At 48.8% G+C, this 23409-nt stretch overlaps 2 protein-coding genes across 10 annotated transcripts in view; one reads left to right on the top strand and one right to left on the bottom strand.

Moving 5' to 3' along the window:
* The window catches only part of mbtd1 (mbt domain containing 1), a 232280-nt gene that overhangs the window by 102234 nt on the left and 106637 nt on the right, over window positions 1-23409 (bottom strand). The window lies entirely within an intron of this gene.
* The window catches only part of LOC119952974 (C-Jun-amino-terminal kinase-interacting protein 4-like), a 262841-nt gene continuing 241523 nt past the window's right edge, over window positions 2092-23409 (top strand). For 3 of the 5 annotated variants that reach the window (XM_038776640.1, XM_038776638.1, XM_038776639.1), the window contains exon 1: window positions 2093-2577. In XM_038776640.1, the coding sequence (XP_038632568.1) occupies window positions 2281-2577 (297 nt within the window). In that variant the 5' untranslated portion in view covers window positions 2093-2280. Of the gene's footprint in view, window positions 2578-23409 lie in introns of all 5 variants that reach the window. The other 2 variants (XM_038776641.1, XM_038776637.1) reach the window with 1 other exon arrangement.

The raw sequence follows: 23409 nt of genomic DNA, 5'->3' as shown, positions 1-23409 counted from the left end.
GGAAATCAGACGCACAAAAGGACTTGGGAGTCCTTGTTCACGATTCTCTTCAAGGTTAATGTGCAGGTTCAGTCGGCAGTTAAGAAGTTAAATGCAATGTTAGCATTCATGTCAAGAGGGCTAGAATACAAAACCAGGGATGTACTTCTGAGGCTGTATAAGACTCTGGTCAGACCCCATTTGGAGTATTGTGAGCAGTTTTGAGCCCCATATCTAAGGAAGGATGTGCTGGGCTTTGGAAAGGGTCCAGAGGAGGTTCACAAGAATGATTCCTGGAATGAAGAACTTGTCATATGAGGAACGGCTGAGGACTCTGGGTCTGTACTCGTTGGAGTTAAGAAGGATGAGGGGGGGGGGGATCTTGTTGAAATTTATAGGATACTGCAAGGCCTGGAGAGAGGGGGCGTGGAGAGGATGTTTCCACTTGTAGGAAAAACTAGAACCAGAGGACACAATCTCAGACTGAAGGGGTGATCCTGTAAAACAGAGTGAGGAGGAATTTCTTCAACCAGAGGCTGGTGAATCTATGGAACTCTTTGCTGCAGATGGCTGTGGAGGCCAATTCACTGAGTGTCTTTAAGACAGAGATAGATAGATTCTTGATTAATAAGGGGATCAGGGCTTGAAGGGAGGAGAATGGGGATGAGAAAATATCAGCCATGATTGAATGGCGGAGCAGACTCGATGGGCCGAGTGGCCTAATTCTGCTCCTATGTCTTATTATGGAGACATGGCACCACACATCCTTCGGCATGGGGCTGGGGGAGGAATGACCAAGTCAGCCCCAGTCTCAGCACGTGACACCATCAGGTGACAAGTGGGCGAGCAGAGGGCGGGGCCGGCGAGCGGTGCGCGCGCAGGGGGCAGGACCGGAGTGCAGGGGGCGGGACCGGAGAGTAGAGCGCGCGCAGGGGGCGGGACCGGAGAGTAGGGGGCGGGACCTGAGACCAGAGCGCACACAGGGGGCGGGTCCGGAGAGCAGAGCGCGCGCAGGGGGCGGAACCGGAGAGTAGAGCGCGCGCAGGGGGCGGGACCGGAGAGTACAGGGCGCGCAGGGGGCGGAACCGGAGAGTAGAGCGCGCGCAGGGGGCGGGACCGGAGAGTAGAGTGCGCACAGGGGGCGGGACCGGAGAGTAGAGCGCGCGCAGGGGGCGGGTCCGGAGAGCAGGGGGTGGGACCGGAGAGTAGAGCGCGCGCAGGGGGCGGGACCGGAGAGTAGAGCGCGCGCAGGGAGCGGGTCCGGAGAGCATAGCGCGTGCAGGGGGCGGGGCCGGAGAGTAGAGCGCGCGCAGGGAGCGGGTCCGGAGAGCATAGCGCGCGCAGGGGGCGGGGCCGGAGAGCAGAGCGCGCGCAGGGGGCGGGGCCGGAGAGCAGAGCGCGCGCAGGGGGCGGGACCAGAGAGCAGAGCGCGCGCAGGGGGCGGGACCAGAGAGTAGAGCGCGCGCAGGGGGCGGGACCGGAGAGTAGAGCGCGCGCAGGGGGCGGGACCGGAGAGTAGAGCGCGCGCAGGGGGCAGGACCGGAGAGCAGAGAGCGCGCAGGGGGCGGGTCCGGAGAGTACAGCGCGCGCAGGGGGCAGGACCGGAGAGTAGAGCGCGCGCAGGGGGCAGGACCGGAGAGAAGAGCGCGCGCAGGGGGCGGGTCCGGAGAGTAGAGCGCGCGCAGGGGGCGGGACCGGAGAGCAGGGGGTGGGACCGGAGAGTAGAGCGCGCGCAGGGGGCGGGACCGGAGAGTAGAGCGCGCGCAGGGGGTGGGACCGGAGAGCAGAGCGCGCGCAGGGGGCGGGACCGGAGAGTAGAGCGCGCGCAGGGGGCGGGACCGGAGAGTAGAGCGCGCGCAGGGGGCGGGACCGGAGAGTAGAGCGCGCGCAGGGGGCAGGACCGGAGAGCAGAGCGCGCGCAGGGGGCGGGACCGGAGAGTAGAGCGCGCGCAGGGGGCGGGACCGGAGAGTAGAGCGCGCGCAGGGGGCGGGTACGGAGAGCAGTGCGCGCGCAGGGGGCGGGTCCGGAGAGCAGAGCGCGCGCAGGGGGCGGGTCCGGAGAGCAGAGCGCGCGCAGGGGGCGGGTCCGGAGAGCAGAGCGCGCGCAGGGGGCGGGGCCGGCGCCAAGGGCCTCGAGCCGAGCGGCGGCGTCAACAGGGAGAGAGCTGAGGGCGGCGGAACGGGGCGAGCGCCTGAGGCCAAACCGCCATTATTATTATCATCCCTTCACACTCCGCTCCCGTGGCCATTCCGCATTTGTTTGTATGTTTCAGTCCCGTCCGAGTAAATAAGTGATCGAAGATGGAACTGGACGATGGGGTGGTTTACCAGGATGACTGCAGCACCAATGTTATGTCGGAGCGGGTGTCCGGCCTGGCGGCCAGCATTTACCGCGAGTTCGAGCGGATGATCCGCAAGTACGACGAGGACGTGGTGAAGGAGCTGATGCCGCTGGTGGTGGGGGTGCTGGAGAACCTGGACGCCGTGTTCGCCGAGAACCAGGAGCACGAGGTGGAGCTGGAGCTGCTGAAGGAGGACAACGAGCAGCTCATCACCCAGTACGAGCGGGAGAAAGCCCTGCGGAAGCACGCCGAGGAGGTGAGTGCGGAGCCGGGGGGATCGGAGCCGGGACAGCCGCCTCCCGCTCAGACCTCTCAATCCAACCTCAGCCCTCCGCCTCGCCCTCATTGGACAACCGACTCCGATTACAGCCCGCCCCCTTAGCCTTCCGTGCGCTGATTGGGTGACGGACCTGTCATTCACCCCCTGCCAGCACCTTAGGTTGCACTGGGTGACAAGCTAACAGGCTCCAGTTTTCAAAACAGCCCAACTTGTGTCTGGTGTCCTGAAGGGGTGGGGGTGGGAGTGGGGGTGGGTGAAGGGGTGGGAGTGGGGGTGGGTGAAGGGGTGGGGGTAGGAGTAGGGGTGGGGGTGATTTAATCTGGGGGCTGCTCTCACACAGTCTGCTGTTTGCCTTGCAATATCTCCAGGCACACTTTCCCTGCATTTCACCTGTATGAATAAATCGTGGGTTAAACACATAGATATCATAGAATTTACAGTGCAGAAGGAGGCCATTCGGCCCATCGAGTCTGCACCGGCTCTTGGAAAGAGCACCCTACCCACGGTCAACACCTCCACCCTATCTCCATAACCCAGTAACCCCACCCAACACTAAGGGCAATTTTGGACCCTAATGGCAATTTATCATGGCCAATCCACCTAACCCGCACATCTTTGGACTGTGGGAGGAAACCGGAGCACCCGGAGGAAACCCACGCACACACAGGGAGGTTGTGCAGACTCCGCACAGACAGTGACCCAAGCCGGAATCGAACCTGGGACCCTGGAGCTGTGAAGCAATTGTGCTATCCACAATGCTACCGTGCTGCCCTGAAGCAAGAGCTTCAAGTGTTTGTTCAACTCTTGTTTCTTGCTGGGCCAAAATTAACAGTAAAATAAATGTCACCTTTTAAAAAAAACTCTTCATATCTTGTCAAGCTTCCCCCCCCCTCAAGACTACAGCAGACACAGTTCATCAGTGAACAACCTCAAATGGGAACTCCCTTTTTCCTTCCCTCAGTTGGGATGTTGAGTCCAATGGCCTCTTATTTAGTTTTATTCCAAAGAAAAGGTTTTAGGGACTCTCTTCCTGAGAATAATATCCTGCCCGAGACAGGATATTGGGAGCAAATGAGCCAAGTACAGTTCTCCTTGTGTTTTTTTAACCAGGTATCGGAAATCGTGAGATTTTATAACGTAAATGAAAATCGCTTATTGTCACAAGTAGGCTTCAAATGAAGTTACTGTGAAAAGCCCCTAGTTGCCACATACCGGCGCCTGTTCGGGGAGGCTGGTCTGGGAATTGAACTGTGCTGCTGGCCTTCCTTGGTCTGCTTTCAAAGCCAGTGATTTAGCCCTGTGCTAAACGGCCCCTAAATGATGGTGGAATTATTCTTGAGCAGACTTGGTAGGATTTGGAACTGCAGCATTTTTTTCCTGCGACCAAAATTGTGTCACTAAACCATCTTTGCAGTTTCTGTAGCTCTGTAATGATTTGCTTGCTTTTGTTTTCCTGGTGTATCTGCAACTTAGGACTTATTTAGAACAGCAAATTAGGTATTGGCGTTCAGAATCTTTCCACTGGTGATGTCTGTGATGTTGAGTAAACAGTACCATGGCAGATATGTGTCTAAACACAGGTATGATGAATGGAAGTCCAGGTTGTCACATGCTGTCGCCTATTTTTGGGTGGTGGTTATCACCAAATTGTTGGCCTGCCCCCTACTCTACTGGCACTGCTTTTCATCATCCCCCTTTGTTCCACCCCTTTTGCCTCTCGTTTAAAACAGTCCTTTATCACCCACCTGAAATAATTTTCTAACCAATATATCGTCAATCTGAAAACGCTCCCAGTTTCCCAATGCACAATGATAATGCCCAGCACTATTTCACCATTAATTCTCTCAACCCTTTCACTGTTTCTAAATTGTCAGGATGTTTGTATTGAGTATTCGAGTATTTGATGAGCAGAAACTTCTTCCACCAGAAGCTCTACCCCTGACCCAGACTGTTCGCAGCCCTGGTGTCATATTCAACCTCAAGATAAACTTCTCATCACATATTTGTACCATCTCAAAGGCCAACTATTTACACCTCTAATATTGACCAACTCTACCCAGGGCGTTGTTGCATCTGAACTTGACTATTTCAATGCACTGCTGACCAGTCTGTGAAGTTCTCCCCTCTGTGAACTGGAGATCATCCAAAACTCTGCCTGAATCCTGTACCTGTTACATCTGATTGTCGGGTATCCAAACAGCAATGTGACCGGTGGGTTTAGAGATAAATATTGACCAGGAGACTGGGGAGAAATCCCCTGTTCTACTTCAAATAATACTGTGGTATCTTTTACATCCATTTGAGAGGGCAGGTGGTGCTTCAGTTCACATCATCTCTGGAAGCTTTGGCAGTTCAGTTCTCGCTAGGAGTGTCAGCTTAGATTTTTGTGCTTCAGTCTCTGGAGTGTTACTTGAAGCTGCAACCTTCATCAGGGATGGTGCTCCCTACTGAGACACAGCTGATTATCTGTCTTGAAATTCAGTGTTTGTCGGATGTTTGGTAAGGTGGTTGGTCATTGCAGATGGACCTAACTCTGTTACCTTTTCACTTCTATTGGAGTAATGCTGCAACAATTAGTGGGCACCATGGCACACAGTGGTTAGTACAGTTGCTTCACAGCTCCAGGGACCTGGGTTCAATTCCTGGCTCGGGTCACTGTATGGAGTCTGCATGTTCTCCCCGTGTCTACGCGTGTTTCCTCTGGGTGCGCCGGTTTCCTCTCACAGTCCAAAGACGTGCAGGGTAGGTGGATTGGCCATGATAAATTGCCCTTAGTGTCCAAAAAGGTAATGTGGGGATAGGGTGGAAGTGTGGGCTTGAGTAGGGTGCTCTTCCCAAGGGCTGGTGTAGACCTGATAGGCCGAATGGCCTCCTGCACTGTAAATTCTATAAAATCTATGAAACTGTGGGAAGCTTTTGAGGTCGAAAACTTCTGCTGCTTTGGCTGAGTGCTAATTCAGCATGAGCTGAAGATCCAAATTGGACACATTGGTCTCTATGTTTCAGTCACTCCCCAGATAGACTTGTATTCAGGGATCTCTGGCCCACTGGACTATGTTCCGTACTTTTGTCAATTCTCAGTCCTGAATGCAAAGTGGCTTACCTGCTAAATTACTACAGGTGATAATCAGACAACCGCCCTAGCACTTCATCGACAAAGGCTATTTGACCTACCACAATGACTTTTCTACAGTACTTTAATATAACATTTTCCGTCCATCACCTGAAACTCTTAATTCTAATGTGGAGGTTTAATTATTGATCTTTGGATTACTTGCCTAAGAGGGGGTGCAACGAAGATTTCCTGGATTGATAGCTGGTATAAGATGGCAGTCAAGTGAGGAGAGATTGATTAGAGTAGCACCTATACTCAATGGAGTTTAGGAGAGGTGATGTAATTGCAACAGAATATGTCAATTGATTGGGTAGATAGTGAGGGGCTTTTTCCTTTGTTTGGAGATTCTGCAGCTTTGGGGGACCTAAGCCATAGGCTGTGGGCGAACTGATCCGTGGCCCAATAATGTATTTATCCCCAGAAAATACTCAGCAGGTCAAGGAACACTGTACCATTTTTCCTAGGTCTTCATTTCAACAATTGGTTCAAATGCTTTAGCTATCCTGGCTGTGCTTTCAGCTGGATGGGCATCACACTCTGGAATTTCCTCTCCAACCACCCAACTCTCTGCCACCCATCCTTCTTTAAAGCCCATCTAAAAACCTAACTCTTTGAACAATTTTCTGGTTATCTCTCCTAATATCTGCTTTGTCTGATTATGCACTTTTTTGGAAGTTCTTTTGGATGTTTATTTGTTTTATATTGGATAAATATGTTATTTTCCTTTGCTTGTTGATGTAAAAAAAAAAGCAATTTGAATAGAATAGATTCAGAGTACATTGGGATACCAATTAATTCATGTCCCAATCTTCTGAATAGGGTAGACACTTTTTGGTTAACTAATACTCTTGAGGCTAATATGAAGATACAGCAAGCAATTAGGAAAGCAAATGGTATATGACCTTTATTGCAGAGTATGAGTAAAACAATCTTGTTGCAATTTACTCAAGGCTTTCGTGGCATCGCACCTGGAGTGTTGTGAATTGTATTGGTGGCTTTACCGCAAGAATGATTTACTTGTCTGAGAGTGGGTGCAACAAAAGTTCACAAGATTGATTTGATAGCTTGGATGAGAAGATTGTACTTTGAGGAGAGATTGACTAGAATGGTGCTCGGAGTTTAAAAGAAGAGGAGGTGATCTTATTGTAGCATATGAAATTCTGAAAGGGCTTGACTGAATGAGGCTGAGAGGCTGTTTCCCCTGGTTGCAGAGTCTGGAACTTGGGGTACCAGTCTCGGGATTATGGGTCAACCATTTAGGACCAAGATGAGGAGAAATTTCTTAACGTAGTAGGTTGTAAACCTTTGGAATTCTCCACCCCAGAGAATTGCAGATGCTCAGACGATGCATATATTCAAGACTTGAGATCATGAATCAAGGATCTGGAGATGGTGGGGAAAGAGGAGTTGCCATATATGTAGAAGTTCAACCATGATTGTGCTGAATGGCAGAGAAGGCCTAATGGGCTTTAGTTTACTCCTATTTTATCTATATTCTTACAAAGGCTAACTGGGACCAATTTTAAATGTGTAAATTACCATTCTCAGTAACTTAATAAATAAGCACAATGATTGGCTGCTAGTTATATCACTGAAAGTACTAGATTGTGATTAGATTTTATTTATCTGATGTTCAGTGTTGAAGTAAAATGTAGTTTACATATTGTGGGATGATTGTACAATTGGTACAGCTGGAGGATATAAGTTATTGGTGATGGAAACCCTTGTCCAAAAATGACAGGAGGGGAAACAAATGTACTAAGTGTCTGCTGCCATAAAACAGATTTGCTCTGCATCCTGACATGTGTACCCTAGAGGCTAGCTCTCTGTGTATTTCTCTTCTTTCTTAGGCAGTCTGACCTAGTTAATTTTAAAGTTAAGACACTGGCTCCTTCGACAACAAGCTTAGTTGATCTACAATTGCCTTAATCTTGTCAAGAATTGTATCTGCAGTACTGGTTACAACTTGATTTTAATTCCTCTTGTGGACATGTAAAATATAAAATGATTAACTGTTTTGTTAAATTCATGTCGGAAATTTGTATAATTGAAAGGCTGTACTAATAAGATGCATTGTATTTGGGTTAAATTTGGTTACATAAAAAGGTTGTGTTAGTGTGCATCCTTTTAAGGAAGAAGTACAAGTTTTGAGTTAAATGTGTCCCTGGAAGATCGTTACAGACCCGAGTCATGGGTTCAGGCTGGCATTGTATGGTTTATGTTCCAACTCGTGTATGTCATTTTGTTAGTCACTAAAGATAGTATTTAATAATATAGCTATTTGGTGTGAAGTCATAACCTACTTTTTATATTTAAATCACAGCATTGTTTACTGCAGCTACTTTTAAAACTTGGGTTAAGTTGAATCTACATTTTAGTAATTTCATAAATTGCAGCATTCTGCATTCTGACTAGGTTTGAGAAAATCGTATATCCATAATCAACCTCAATCAGTACTTGAAACCACATCTTAAATAATTTCTTTATGTGGAAAGTGTTTTGGGCTACCTGCGGGACAATAGGCCTTTGATTATAGCTTTTACTCAGCCTTCAAACAAAAAAACAACCATCTGTTGTGCCTTAGTCTTAATACCTTGTCATGTGTTCAAGGAAATCAAATGTTTTCATTAGTCACAGAATTCTAACCTATAATGTGACTGGTAAATAGACTTCACTAGGCTATAATTTTTATGTCTGGTAAATTATACAGTATGATATTAAGTGCTTCCGTCATTTCCTGTGTATTTAAATTTGTCTATTTTCAACTCTTATTTTGTTCAACAGCTTCAAGTTTTTGGGACATATTTCAAAATATTTGGTTCCTGAGTTGGTCGTTCCTTTGTTCGTTTGTCACATCTAGATTTACCGACCTGTCTTGGCAAATATCAGTTTGCAACAATGGGATCACATTTCTTTGATGGGACATGGATGTCACTGGCAAGGCCCATCCTAATTGTCCTTGAGAAAGTGATGGTGAGCGGCCTTCATGATCCACTGCAGTTCGCGTGTTGTAGGTACAAGCACAGTGCTGTTAGGAAGGAAGTTCCAGCAAAGATGAAGTAATGGCAGTGTGGTTCGAAGTTGGGATGGTGTGTAGCTTGAAGAGGAACTTGTAGTTGGTGGCATTCCATGCGCCTTGCCCTTCTAGGCTTCAGGTTTGAAAGGTATAGCCGAAGGAACTATGGTGAGTTGCCGCAGCACATTTTGTAGATGGTACACATTGTTGCCACTGTGCATCAGTGGTGGAGCGGGGAAATGTTGATGTATGGGGGTGCCAATCAAGCACGCTGCTTTGTCTTGGATGGTGGAGCCTTTGACTGTTGTTAGAACCCCATTCATCCAGTCAAGCGGAGAGTATTCCATCACACTCCTGACTTGCGTCTTGTGGATGATAAACAGGCTTTGGGGAGTCGAGAGGTGAATTACTCTCCGTAGAATTCCCCACCTCTGATCTGCTCTTTATAAAGCTAATCCAGTTTAGTTTCTGGTCAATGGTCACCCCAAGGATGTTGATAGTGGCAGATTCAGTGATAGTAATACTGTTGAATGTTAGGGAGAGACGGTTAGATTTGCACTTGGAAATTGTCACTGGGCTAAATCGCTGGCTTTGAAAGCAGACCAAGACAGGCCAGCAGCACAGTTCGATTCCCGTAACAGCCTCCCCGAACAGGCGCCGGAATGTGGCGACTAGGGGCTTTTCACAGTAACTTCATTGAAGCCTACTCGTGACAATAAGCGATTTTCATTTTTCTTTTCATTCTAGCAACAGTGTGGCATGAATGTTATTTGCCACTTATCAGCCCAAGCCTGTATGTTGTCCAGGTCCTGCTGCATACGCACATGGATTGCTTCAGACTCTGGTGCTGAACGTTGTACAATCATCAGCGAACATCCCCGCTTCTGACCTGTGTTAATAAGCATTATGCAAAAAAAAGTACAAATCTGTTTCAAAATATTTAACCAAGGTTTGCTGAAGGTATGAAATTGCAACTTGTTCTGTGTTTGTACTCGCCCTGAGCTAGACAGTGAATAATGAAACGAAGAAATTTGCACACTTCTTTTTTAAAAATAAATTTAGATTACCCAATTATTTTTTCCAATTAAGGGGCAATTTAGCGTGGCCAATCCACCTACCCTGCACATCTTTGGGTTGTGGGGGCGAAACCCACGCAGACACGGGAAGAATGTGCAAACTCCACACGGACAGTGACCCAGAGCCGGGATCGAACCTGGGACCTCAGCGCCGTGAGGCAGCTGTGCTAACCACTAGGCCACCGTGCTGCCCCTGTATTTTAGTCTTTACGTAAGATGCATTCCTGTCTATGACTTTTCTTTGTGGTGCACAGTTCTTTCTGTACTCTTCATATGTTAGTGTTTGTAAAGACCACTGGATAAAAACAGATGTGTCTTCCAGTTCTGGATGCTTTACTGAAAAGGTGTGATGGCATTAGAGAGAGTGCAGAAAAGATTCCTAAGAGTGGTTCCAGGGTTCAGTTATGAAGATAAATTGGGACTGTGTGCTTGGAGCAGAGAAGGCTGAGAGGAGATTTGATAGAGGTATTCAAAACCCTGAGATGTCTGGGCAGAGTAGATAGAGAAAAACTGATTCCACTCACGAAAGGATTGAGAACAAGAGGGCACAGAATTGAAGTGACTGGCAAAAACAATGTGAGGAAAACCTTTGTCACTGAGTGAGTGGTTAAGGTCTGGAGTGCACCGCATGAGAGTGTGGTGGACGCAGGTTCAATGAAGGTATTCCAGAGGGAATTGGATTGTTCTCTGAAAAGGAAAAATGTGCAGTGTTATGGGGGAAAGGCAGGAGGATGGCACAAGACCAATTACTCAATTGTTCATTCAGCGAGGCAGTGGAGATATGATGGGTAAACGGCTTCCTGCGATCTGTCATTCTGCCAATTTGCATTAGAGTTAAAAAAAGGGGGATTTACTGATTTGAACCCTAACAACAATTCCTGTTGTGAACGTTATCTCATTTAGTTTTTTGAAAATGTTTTTTGTGATGAAGCTGGTTCCATGAGTGGCAAGTGCCCTCCAGCCCTCTAGTACAATGTCCATGCCATCATTCTTCAAGGATGAGCTTACCATTTAGTATCGTTGGGCTATTTGACTGTTTTTTTGGTGAGCAGAGATCAGAGTTGATCTGATCTTGCCTGACGTTCATATGCAGATTTTTCAGCAAGGATCCTGTGGCTGATGACCCTTGTGACTTATTCCAGTCTCTGTAAACTTCTCCAGCACCACATCCCTCGGGTATCTGTATTTCCACCATTGGCAACTATGCATGTGGTTGCCAAAGCCCTAAATTCCTTAAAACTTGCTTCTGTTCCCAAGCTTTTGGACATCTGCCTTAATACCTCCTTATGTGGCTCAGTCTCAGATTTTGTTTCCTAATGTCCCTGGGAAGCTGTTTGGGATGTCCTTCATTAAAGAAGCTATTATAAATGCAAATAGTTGTTGTTGAATTGCATTCTGAAAGCAACAATTAATGTTGCTTTCCAAACAAAAGGCTTGAACCCAAAATGCTGGCTGGCATTGCCTGTACTGAGGTAATATTTCAAATGAGGCATTAAATTTTATCTTCCCTCACTATTGCAGAATAGCAGGTAACTTCTTTGCATATTAGCCTGTTTTTTGAATTGAGTCAGTGTACTCAGTTGAGATGATTTGCGCAACTGAAAACCAAGTAAACGGTCCCATTAGTTTTAGAAATTCTGAGAATATGATGCAGGTCTACATTTGAAACACTTAGTTGTTTTAAAAAAGTGCAGGTGGCTGCAAAGGCTTGAAACATCTTCCTTTGGCTAAAGTTTGTAATGTATAAAGGTGCAGATTTGTTTTGTAGTCCCATGTTTCCCATTTCCACATCTGTCTGCAGCAGATGGGAGTGATGGTGGGGAAGGGTGGTGTTTTTAGTATGATTCTCTTGAAATCATTACTGAAATGTAAACAACTCGTGATTAAAAAACATGATGCTCTGGGACAGGTGGTGAAAGAAAAAGGACTAGCCAAGGATCACTTTCCATTTAAATCAGGATTGAATAAGAATTCTTGGTAGGTATTTATGTTTTTCAAGTAGATTGATTTTAATTGACTGACTTGTTCAGGGAACTATAAACAAACAATATTTATACAATAGTTTCCTCTAAGCTGTACAATTTTGCTCACATTCGAAGTTGGAAGATTTGATGTGTAATTGTTAATGGCAAATTGTTCATGGCAAATTAAATGAAAATAACTAGGAAATAGGAACAGGAGTAGACCCTTCGAGCCTGCTCCACCAATCATTAATTTTTAATATAAATTTAGAGTATCTAATTCATTTTCCCCCCCAAATATTGGGCAATTTAGCATGGCCAATCTACCAATCCTGCACATCTTTGGGTTGTGGGGGGCGGCACGGTGGTGCAGTGGTTAGCACTGCTGCCTATGGCGCTGAGGACCCTGGTTTGATCCTGGCCCCGGGTCACTGTCCGTGCGGAGTTTGCACATTCTCCCCGTGTCTGCGTAGTTCTCACTCCCCACAACCCAAAGATGTGCAGGTTAGGTGGAATGGCCGCGCTAAATTGCTCCTTAATTGGGAAAAAAAATTGGATACTCTAAATTTATTTTAAACAAAATCTTTGGGTTGTGGGGGTGAGACCAACACAGACGCAAACTTACCACATCTAGAGTTGTGCGTGCAGTTTTCAACTCCTCATCTTAGAAAGGATATACTTGGGACAGCACGGCGGCACAGTGGTTAGCACTGCTGCCTCACGGCGCCCAGATCCCAGGTTCGATCCCAGCTCTGGGTCACTGACAGTGTGGTCTTTGCACATTCACCCCGTGTTTGCGTGGGTTTGAGCCCCACAACACAAAGAGGTGGAGGGTAGGTGGATTGGCAAAGCTAAATTACCCCTTAAATTGCAAAAAATGAATTGGGTACTCTAAATTGATTAGGAAAAAAAAGGATTTACTTGCCATAAAGGGAGTGCAGCGAAGGTTCACCAGATTGATTCCTGGGATGACAGGATTGTCGCATGAGGAGAAATTGTGTCAACTGCGCCGATATTTACTGTAATTTAGAAGAATGGAAGAGGATCTAATTGAAACTTACAGGGTGGCACGATGGCACAGTGGTTAGTACTGCTGCCTCATAGGGCGGCATGTGGCGCAGTGGATAGCACTGGGACTGCGGCGCTGAGGACCCAGGCTCAAGTCCTGGCCCTGGGTCACTGTCCGTGTGGAGTTTGCACATTCTCCCCATGTCTGCGTGGGTTTCACCCCCACAACCCAAAGATGAGCAGGTTAGGTGGATTGGCCACGCTAAATTTCCCCTTAATTGGAAAGGAAAAATAATTGGGTAATCTAAATTTATAAAAAAAAGAAAAAAAAGTACCGCTGTCTCATTGTGTCAGGAACCCAGGTTCATTCCTGGCCTTGGGTGACTGTCTTTTGCTCCCGGGTCTTCTGGTTTCCTCTCGCAGTCCAAAGATGTACAAGTTAGGTGGATTGGCCATGCTAAATTAATCCTTAGTATCTAAAGGTGTGTAAATTAGGTTAGAGGATTATTGGGATCAGGCAGGGGAGTGGGCTTGGGTGGAGTGCTCTTTCAGAGGGTCAGTGCAGAGTCAATGGGCCAAATGGCCTCCTCCTATAATGTAGGGATTCTATGATTCCTTAATGAACAATTGTGAACCAGATGGGTTTTTACGACAAATCGACAATGGTTTCAATCTTCCAGGATTCTATAGATTCTGGAACAGTTCCTGCAGATTAGGGGCTACCTAAAGGGAGGCAGTGAGAAAACAGGGAATTGTAGACCAGTAAGCCTGTAATTGGTAGTTGGGAAAATTCTAGAATCCATTATCAAAGATTTTATAGCAGAGGACTTAGAAAATGGTGTCAGGATCGGACCGAGTCAGCATGGATTTATGAAGGGGAAATCATGCTTGACAAATCTACTGGAATTCTTCGAGGATGTAACTAGTAGAGTTGACAAGGGAGAACCAGTAGATGTGGTATATTTGGACTTTCAGAAGGCTTTTGACAAAGTCCCGCATAAGAGATTAGTTGGGGACAGTGTATTGAGATGGATAGAAAACTGGTTGACAGACAGGAAACAAAGTGTAGGAATTAAGGATATTTTTCAAATTGGCAGGCAATGACTAGTGGGATACCACAGGGATTGGTGCTGGGACCCCAGCTATTCACAATATAAATGATTTTGATGAGGTTACGAAATATAATATCGCCAAATTTGCACACGACACAAAGTTGAGTGGGAGGGTGAGCTGTGAGGAGGATGCAGAGATGCTTCATTGTGATTTGGACAAGTTGATTGAGTGGGCAAATGAATGGAAGATGGAGTATAATTTTGATAAATGCAAGGCTATCCACTTTGGTAGCAAAAACGCGAAGGCGGTTGATTATCTGAATGACTATAAATTAGGAGAGGGGAACGTGCAACGAGACCTGGGTGTCCTCCTACACCAGTCACCTAAAGGTAAGCATGCAGGTGCAGCAGGCGGTAATGAAGGTAAATGGTATGCTGATCTTCATTGCGAGAGGATTCGAATACAGGAGCAGGGATGTCTTGCTTCAATTATACAGGGCCTTGGTGAGGCCACACCTGGAATATTGTGTGCATTTTTCGTCTCCTTGTCTGAGGAAAGATGTTCTTGCTCCATGGGAAGTGCAGCAAAGGTTTACCAGACTGATTCCTGGGATGACAGGACTGACATATGAGGAGCGATTGAATTGGTTAGGATTGTTCTCGCTGGAGTTCAGACGAATGAGGGGGTTCTCACAGAAACCGATAAAATTCTAACAGGACTAGACAGGGCAGATGCAGGAAGGATGTTCCTGATGGTGGGTTGTCCAGAACCAGGGGTTAGGGTACATGGTAGACCATCTGGAACAGAGATGAGGTGAACTTTCTTCACCCAGAAAGTGGTTGGCCTGTGGAATTTGTTACCACAGGAAGCAGGTTTCAAGAAACAGTTAGATATCGCTCTTGGGGCTAAAAGGGACATAGGGGGACACTGGATCAGTGCATTGAACCTGATGATCAACCATGACCATAATGATGGCTGAGCAGGCTCAAAGGGCCTCCTCCTCCTATTTTCTATGTTTCACGGTCACCATTAGATTTGTAATTCCAGATTTTTATTGAATTCAATTCACCATCTGCCACTGTGGGATTTGAACCTGGGTCGGCAGAGCATGGCTCTGGGTCACTGGATTACTCGACCAGCCACAATACCACTATGCCACTGACTCTCCATCTTTCCTATGTTATCACCAGGTACATGCACGGAAGCAGAGGCTAGCTGAAGAAAAATATGTGGCAGTTAATTCATCTTGTCTGCTTTCCCAATACTTGATTCTTTTGCAGTTTTTCTGTAACATTTGTACTAAACAAGTGCGAGTGACAGAAATGATAAGGAACAGACCTTGTGGGTTTTGCCTCAGTTTTCTGATGGTTTTATATTGCAGAGTTGTTTAGCTGCTGCAGGGACTGTCAGTGCTTCAGAATCTGCTCTATATTTCACACAAAAGGATAATAGTGGTCTGCAGGTTCTCATAGGCTGTGAAGAGTTTGGGTGTTTGTATCAATAAGTGCTCAAAAGCACTGAGTATTTGCTGTCGCATAAGGCAAGAGGACCTATTCTAGCATTGTTTATTTTTTATAAATTTAGAGTACGCAATTCATTTTTTCCAATTAACGGGAAATTTAGCATGGCCAATTCACCTAGCCTGCACACCTTTGGGTTGTGGGGGCAAACACGGGGAGAATGTGCAAACTCCACACAGACCCTGAGCTGGGATCAAACCTGCGACCTCGGCGCTGTGAGGCAGCAATGCTAACCACTGCGCCACCGTGCTGCCCTCCAATTCTAGCATTGTTGATACATAGGAATACTGTTTCTAATCCAGGTGCCTCCCTTCCTAATGGGAGGAGAGATCCTTGAACTCTGGGCACTTCCAAATTGAGTGCAAATGGCCTCTGAGAAAGTTGCAGAGCAGTCTTCTACCCTGGTGTGTTGTGTGTAGGACAGGAAAAGAAGCGGGAGGGGGGGGGGGGGGGATAACTTAATATGCTGGTGTGGTGGTATGATTAGCATAGCTGCCTGCCATTGGTGCAGAACACCGGCTTACCATTGGCCATGGTCGGTCATGTGCCTCTCGACCGATTGGTTGAGACCAGTCATGCGACGGCTCCCCAATTGGTTGAGAGGCTGAGTTAACCCCGCCTCCAGGGCGGGATATAAATACCCAGTACTCCCGGCGGTTGTCCATTTACTGTAATTGACCGCTGGGCTAACATCTAGCTGATTAAAGCCATACTTTTGTACAGCAACTCGTCTCGCGTTCAATTGATGGCACATCAATTTAATCAGCTAGAATTTTGAAGATGGAGCTCCGGATCAAGCCCGAATGCCTCCACATTAGCCCGCAAACTCAGAACGCATCAGAAATCTTCAAACATTGGCTGGCATGTTTCGATGGCTACCTGGCGTCCGCAAGCAGCCCCCCCCACCATGGCACAGAAGCTTCATATTCTCCATTCCAGCGTGGGCATGGCGGCCTACGCGATGTTAGGGGAAGAAAAAGATTACGACACGGCAATGGATAAGCTGAAAGGACAGTTTCTTAAGCCGTTAAACAGTGTTCGCCCGACATCTGCTGGCTACCAGACAACAGCTCCCCGGTGAGTCCTTAGACGATTTCTACCAGGCCTTCGCTGTCCTGGGGAGGAATTGCACCTGCCTCCAAGTTTCAGCCACTGAGCACATGGAACTTTTGATCAGAGATGCTTACGTGGCTGGGATGCAGTCTGCCGCTATCCGCCAGCGGCTGCTGGAAAAGGACGACCTCAGCCGAACTGAGGCACGGACTCTCTCCACCTCCCTGGAGGTCGCCGACTTAAACGCCCACGCCTATGTCCCCAGCCGCTCTGCAGCGCCCTGGGCCTCCTGGCACGCTTCCCCACCGCCATCCACCGCTCCCGACCCCCCTCGGGCCTGCGCCGCGGGACGCCCCGACAAGTCTGCGGGGCCCCGCTGCTATTTCTGTGGGTTCGCCAAACACCCTCGCCCGTGCTGCCCGGCCCGCTCCACCCTCTGTAAGAGCTGCAGGAAGAAGGGCAATTTTTCGTCGGTCTGCCAGGCCAAATTGGTCGCTGCTGTACCGCGCAGCGACCGGGGATCCCCCCCTCTGGGCCTTTCCGGGCCCTTTCAGCGCACCACGCCAATCTCTCTCCCCCCCCCCCCCCCCCCCCCCCCCCCCCCCCAACCCCTGGGCCACTGCGCCCGGCCTGCGCGCCTCTCTGCACCCGCTCTCAGCCGCTCCGATCGGCCCGCCGGCACCGCTAACCCCGCCCCCAGCAACCACGAGGGCCCCGCGGGCACCGCCATCTTGGGCCCCGGACACCACGTGCGGGTCCTGGGCACCGCCATCTTGGGCCCCGGACGCCACGTGCGGGTCCTGGGCGCCGCCATCTTGGGGCCCCGACTCCATGTGCGGGTCCTGGGCGCTGCCATCTTGGGGCCCCGACTCCATGTGCGGATCCTGGGCACCGCCATCCTGGACTGGCACACAAGGTCCTGCCAGCACCTACTCGGCCGATGACGACTACGACGATGGATCTTCTCCACGGCTCGCGGCCATTCAGCTCGACCAGTCACGTCCACGCACGCTCGCCAAAACGACTACGCTGATCCACCTCAACGGCCACGAGACGGGCTGCCTGCTGGACTCCGGGAGCACGGAAAGCTTCGTACACCCTGACACGGTAAGACGCTGCACGCTCCCTGTCCATCCTGTAAAACACAAAATCGGGTCAGCCTCAGGTTCGCACTCCGTCCGCATCACCGGGTGCTGCATCGCGGACCTCACGGTCCAAGGGAAGGTTTTTTAAAATTATAAACTACTTGTCCTACCTGACCGTTGCGCACCGGCACTCCTAGGACTGGACTTCCAGTGCAACCTGCAGAGCTTGACCTTCCAATGCGGCGGCCCTATACCCCCCCTTCACTGTCTGCAGCCTCGCGTTCCTCAAAGTGGACCCCCCCCTCCTTGTTTGCTAATCTCACCCCCGATTGCAAACCCGGAGCAGACGGTACAGCGCTCAGGACCGGACCTTCATCAGGGGCGAGGTCCAGAGGTTGCTGAAGGAAGGGGTCATCGAGGCCAGCAACTGTCCCTGGCGAGCCCAAGTGCTGGTGGTCTGGACTGGGGAGAAAAACCGGATGGTCATCGACTACAGTCAGACCATCAACCGGTTTACGCAACTGGACGCGTATCCTCTCCCCCGTATTTCCATCATGGTAAACGAGATTGCGAAATACAAAGTCTTCTCCACTGTGGACCTCAAGTCCGCCTATCACCAGCTCCCCATCCGCACGAGTGACCGCAAGTACACCGCGTTCGAGGTAGATGGGTGCCTCTACCACTTCCTCAGGGTTCCATTCGGTGTCACAAATGGGGTCTCGGTCTTCCAACGGGAGATGGACCGAATGGTCGACAAGTACGGATTACGGGCTACTTTCCCGTACCTCGATAATGTCACCATCTGCGGCCACGACCAGCAGGACCATGACACCAACCTCCGAAAATTTCTCCAAACCGCAGAACTCCTTAACCTCACCTACAATAAGGATAAGTGCATGTTTAGCACCGACCGTCTAGCCATCCTCAGCTACGTAGTGTGTAACGGAGTGATCGGCCCCGACCCTGAACGCATGCGCCCCCTGATGGAACTCCCTCTCCCCAATACCCTCAAATCCCTCAAGCGCTGCCTGGGTTTCTTCGCTTACTACGCCCAATGGGTTCCCAATTACGCCGACAAGGCCCGTCCCCTCATTCAGTCCACGACCTTAGGCCTTTAGCCGCATCAAAGCAGACATCGCAAAGGCCACGATGCACGCCATCGACGAGTCCCTCCCCTTCCAGGTCGAGAGCGACGCATCAGAAGTAGCTCTGGCGGCCACCCTGAACCAAGCGGGCAGACCCGTGGCCTTCTTCTCCAGAACCCTCCAGGCTTCCGAACTCCGCAACTCCTCAGTGGAAAAGGAAGCCCAGGCCATAGTCGAAGCTGTGCGACATTGGAGGCACTGTTTGGCAGGCAGGAAGTTTACACTCCTCACAGACCAACGGTCAATGGCCTTCATGTTCGATAATGCACAGAGGGGCAAGATTAAGAACAATAAGATCTTACGGTGGCGGATTGAGTTGTCCACGTACAACTACGATATCTTGTATCGTTCTGGGAAGCTCAACGAGCCTCCTGATGCCCTGTCCTGCGGTACTTGCGCCAGCGCGCAGATAGACCGCCTCCGCTCCCTCCACGCGGACCTCTGCCATCCAGGGGTGACCCGTTTCTATCATTTCATAAAGGCCCGCAACCTGCCCTTCTCCATCGAGGAAGTCAGGACAGTAACCCGTGACTGCCACATCTGCGCCGAGTGCAAACCGCACTTCTACCGCCCCGAGCGCGCGCATCTGATCAAAGCATCCCGCCCCTTCGAACGTCTCAGCATTGACTTCAAGGGGCCCCTTCCCTCTAGCAACCGCAACATTTACTTCCTGACAGTAATCGATGAATACTCCCGCTTCCCCTTCGCCATTCCCTGCCCTGACATGATCACATCGACCGTCATTAAGGCCCTCCTCTCCATCTTCTCCCTGTTCGTCTACCCCGCGTACATACATAGCGATCGGGGGTCCTCCTTTATGAGCGACGAGCTGTGTCAATTCCTGCTCAACAGGGGCACTGCCTCTAGCAGGACGACCAGCTATAACCCTCGGGGTAATGGACAGGTTGAGCGGGAGAATGGCACCATCTGGAAGACCATACTACTGGCCCTCCGGTCCAGAGATCTCCCTATTTCCCGATGGCAAGAGGTTATCCCCGATGCCCTACATTCTATCCGCTCACTCCTCTGTACCACAACAAATCAGACACCTCATGGACGTCTTCTTGTTTTCCCCAGGAAGTCGTCCTCCGGATCCCCTCTCCCGACGTGGCTGGCTGCCCCCGGACCCATCTTGAACCGGAAGCATTTGCGGGTGCACAAGTCCGACCCGTTGGTGGAACAAGTCCAGTTACCCCACGCTAACCCGCAGTATGCGTACGTGGAGTACCCCGACGGTCGGCAGGACACGGTCTCCCTCCGGGACCTGGTACCCGCCGGCGTGCGGCCCCCCCCCCCCATTCACCACAGACCCCCCTGTTCTTTTTCCCCCAGCGCCCCACCCAGGCCACGCCACCCCACCCCCATCCATGGCGTCTCCACCACCAGCCCGGGTTACGGAGACAGTTCAAGGACCATCGCTCCCGGACTCCAGGACATCAGCGGAACCACCACCATCGGCTGAACCAACGTCACCAACTCCACTGCGACGGTCTGCCAGGACGTCACGGGCAACGAAAAGGCTGATCGAGTACATTTAACTTTCAACACCACCATGGACCTTGTATGGACAGTATGTACTGTTGTTAAATGTCTGGGCCAGTGGGAAGCCAAGGATACATTTTTTCCCCCTTCTCTCACTACTACTCATACCACCAGACCCCCCCCCCCCCCCAGCTCTCGTTGACAACCGCCCCCCCCCCCTCCCCCGGCTTCTTTCTCCGCAAGGGGTGAATGTGGTGGTATGATTAGCATAGCTGCCTGCCATTGGTGCAGAACACCGGCTTACCATTGGCCCTGGTCGGTCATGTGCCTCTCGACCGATTGGTTGAGACCAGTCATGTGACGGCTCCCCGATTGGCCGAGAGGCTGAGTTAACCCTGCCTCCAGGGCGGGGTATAAATACCCAGTACTCCCGGCGGTCGTCCATTTACTGTAATCGACCGCAGGGCTAACATCTAGCTGATTAAAGCCATACTTTTGTACAGCAATTTGTCTCGCGTTCAATTGATGGTACATCAGCTGGTTTGGTTCTTGGTGTGTGTTTGAACAAAGTGAGAACTCGTTATCCTGACCGTACAGATTATTTTTACTTTTTGAAAATACACAGACAGCTGAGACTTATCTGGATAATAACTTGGTGGGCCTCGTATATTGAGAATGGCAAACAATTGCCAGCATAATTGTTTGGTTCTAAATTCTTATTTCTAAAAGCCTGTTGTATATCAGCATTTTGCCAGTGACCGGGTTTTGCTGAGCCATAACATCACAATTTGCTTGCTGGAGTTGCATGCTGTTCCCATATTGTGCTGTAACATGTGCCTGGTGTCTAACTTTAGTATTGCAAATTACTGCAAGTGTTGATTGCTGATGTGTAGTTGACTTTTGCATTAGTTTTTTTTTGCAAAGTTTAGTTCGTGAACTTTCCTTTCCTGTTCTATCCCCTGTCCCAACCTACCCACCCAAATTTAGATATAGTTTGTTGTAAAAAGTAGTGTGGTTTCTGTGGAGAGAAATTAATCATTGCAGATTTTGCCTGCATTTATAGATGAGGAGATAATTTGTTCATTGTTTCAGACACCATAAAAGCAGGTGTCAAACTTCATTTCAACATGTCTCCTCAATACCTGAACAGACAACTTTTGTGCATTACTGTCGCCTTTTCTTCATGAGCAAGAGAAGGCAGCACTGTCATTTGTGTTTCTGATCTGCCTGAGCTCCACTCCCTTGTCGATCTGTAGAAAACTCAGTAGCCTTGCGGAAACAAATGCAGAAAGTAAGATGAATGAAAGAAAGTACAGAGTATTTGAATTTTTGTGACAATGGGAATAGACAGGATGTGTGACTCATTGCTCTCTCTCTCCTCCTCCACGGGGGAAATCACCTGACTTTAATTTGGTTTGTTTGATTCCCGTTGCATCAACATACAACTTGCTGTGTAAGGTATTGGTGTGCACTGTGACTGTTACTTTATTTGAGCCCTATCTGAATGTATTCCACCTGAACAATATTAGTTCAGTGTTTGGAAACCGTGTTTACATTTCAATTTTAAAGCAAAATATAGTGGATGCTGGAAATCTGGAATAAAAACAGATAACGCTGGATGAACTCAGCAGATCTGGCAGTGTCTGGGGAGAATGATACAGAGATAAAGTTTTGAGTCTAAATGAGCGGTCATTTAGACTTGGCGTTAACTCCATTTCTCTCCACAGACGCTGTCAGACCTGCTGAGTTTATCCAGCGTTTTTTGCTTCTATTACATTTCAATTTGTTAAGTACATTATTATGTAAACACAAATGGATGACAAGCTGTTAATTTATTTACAATGTAAAGCAATGTAATGAATTGCAAATGTTCTCCAGTGTTGTAAAATTCTGGCCTTGATTTGTATGTATTTGCCTCCTCTCCTTTTGTGTGCATAGAACCTAATGGATAGAGATGCCCTTCCTGAGCAGACACATGTACTTTGCAGAAATACATAACCTCCTGAAAACTTTAAGCTGCTATTTAACCTACAATGCTTACTATACAGTGTATCTGCTGAAACGTGGAGGCTCCACTCTGTCCCTCTTTTAATCATCATTTAAAAAAAAATAAATTTAGTGTACCCAATTAATTTTTTTCCAATTAAGGGGCAATTTAGCATGGCCAATCCACCTACCCTGCACATATTTGGGTTGTGGGGGTGAAACCCACTCAAACACGTGGAGAATGTGCAAACTCCACACAGACAGTGACCCAGAGCCGGGATCGAACCTGGGACCTCGGCGATTTAATCATCATTTATGTGCAACCTTTGGGGTAAGCTTCCATATGTGCACTCGTATTTAGCTTCAGCCTTCTGTCCCCATTCAACTTCATGATTTTTGCTGCGCTGTCTGACATTGAGTTGTGGGTGGGCATGAACGGTTCCATGAGTCTCCAGCTCCACCCACCTTCATGGCTGTTTACTGGCTGAACATGACTGTGTGCACCTTCCATGTCTTCCTTGACACTTAACTGAGTTCAAACCTTTTACCCAGAAATCATCACTCAGGCAGGTTTTGTTTGTTTCTGGTGCATTCGTTAATTAATAATAATAATCTTTATTATCGTTACAAGTAGGCTTGCATTAACACTGCAATTAAGTTACTGTGAAAATCCCCTTGTCGCCACACTCCAGCGCCTGTTCGGGTACACTGAGGGAAAATTCAGAATGTCCAATTCACCTAACAAGCACGTCTTTCGGGACTTGTGGGAGGAAACCGGAGCACCCGGAGGAAACCCACGCAGACGCGGAGAGAATGTGCAGACTCCGCACAGACAGTGCCCCAAGTGGGAATCGAACCTGGGACCCTGGCGCTGTGATGCAACCATGCTAACCACTGCTATTGTGCAGCCCAGTTGACACCACTGCAGAAACTTTCATGTGTGCCTTAAGGTTCAAATTCTTGAAAGTTCAACTTGCTGGAATTTCAAATTCTACCTCACCCAATGCATATAGTACAGAGGGAAGCAATTCGGCCCATCGAGTATGCATCAACCAGCCAAAAGAGCACTCTACCTAGGCCTGCTCCCAAGCTCTATCCCGGTAACCCCGCACATTGATCATGGCCAATTCACCAGACTGGTGGATCTTTGGTCAATGGAAGGAAACCGGAGCACTTGGAGGAAACCCATGCCGACACAGGGAGAACGTGCAAAATCCACAGACAGTCACCAAGGCTGGTATCTAACCCAGGTCCCTGGTGTTGTGATGCGGCAGTGCTAACCAGCTGCACATTGTAGCTTGTCCAGAA

This window comes from Scyliorhinus canicula, chromosome 18 (assembly GCF_902713615.1).
Source record: "Scyliorhinus canicula chromosome 18, sScyCan1.1, whole genome shotgun sequence".
Lineage (NCBI taxonomy): Eukaryota > Metazoa > Chordata > Chondrichthyes > Carcharhiniformes > Scyliorhinidae > Scyliorhinus > Scyliorhinus canicula.
This window is presented reverse-complemented; position numbering and strand designations above follow the sequence as displayed.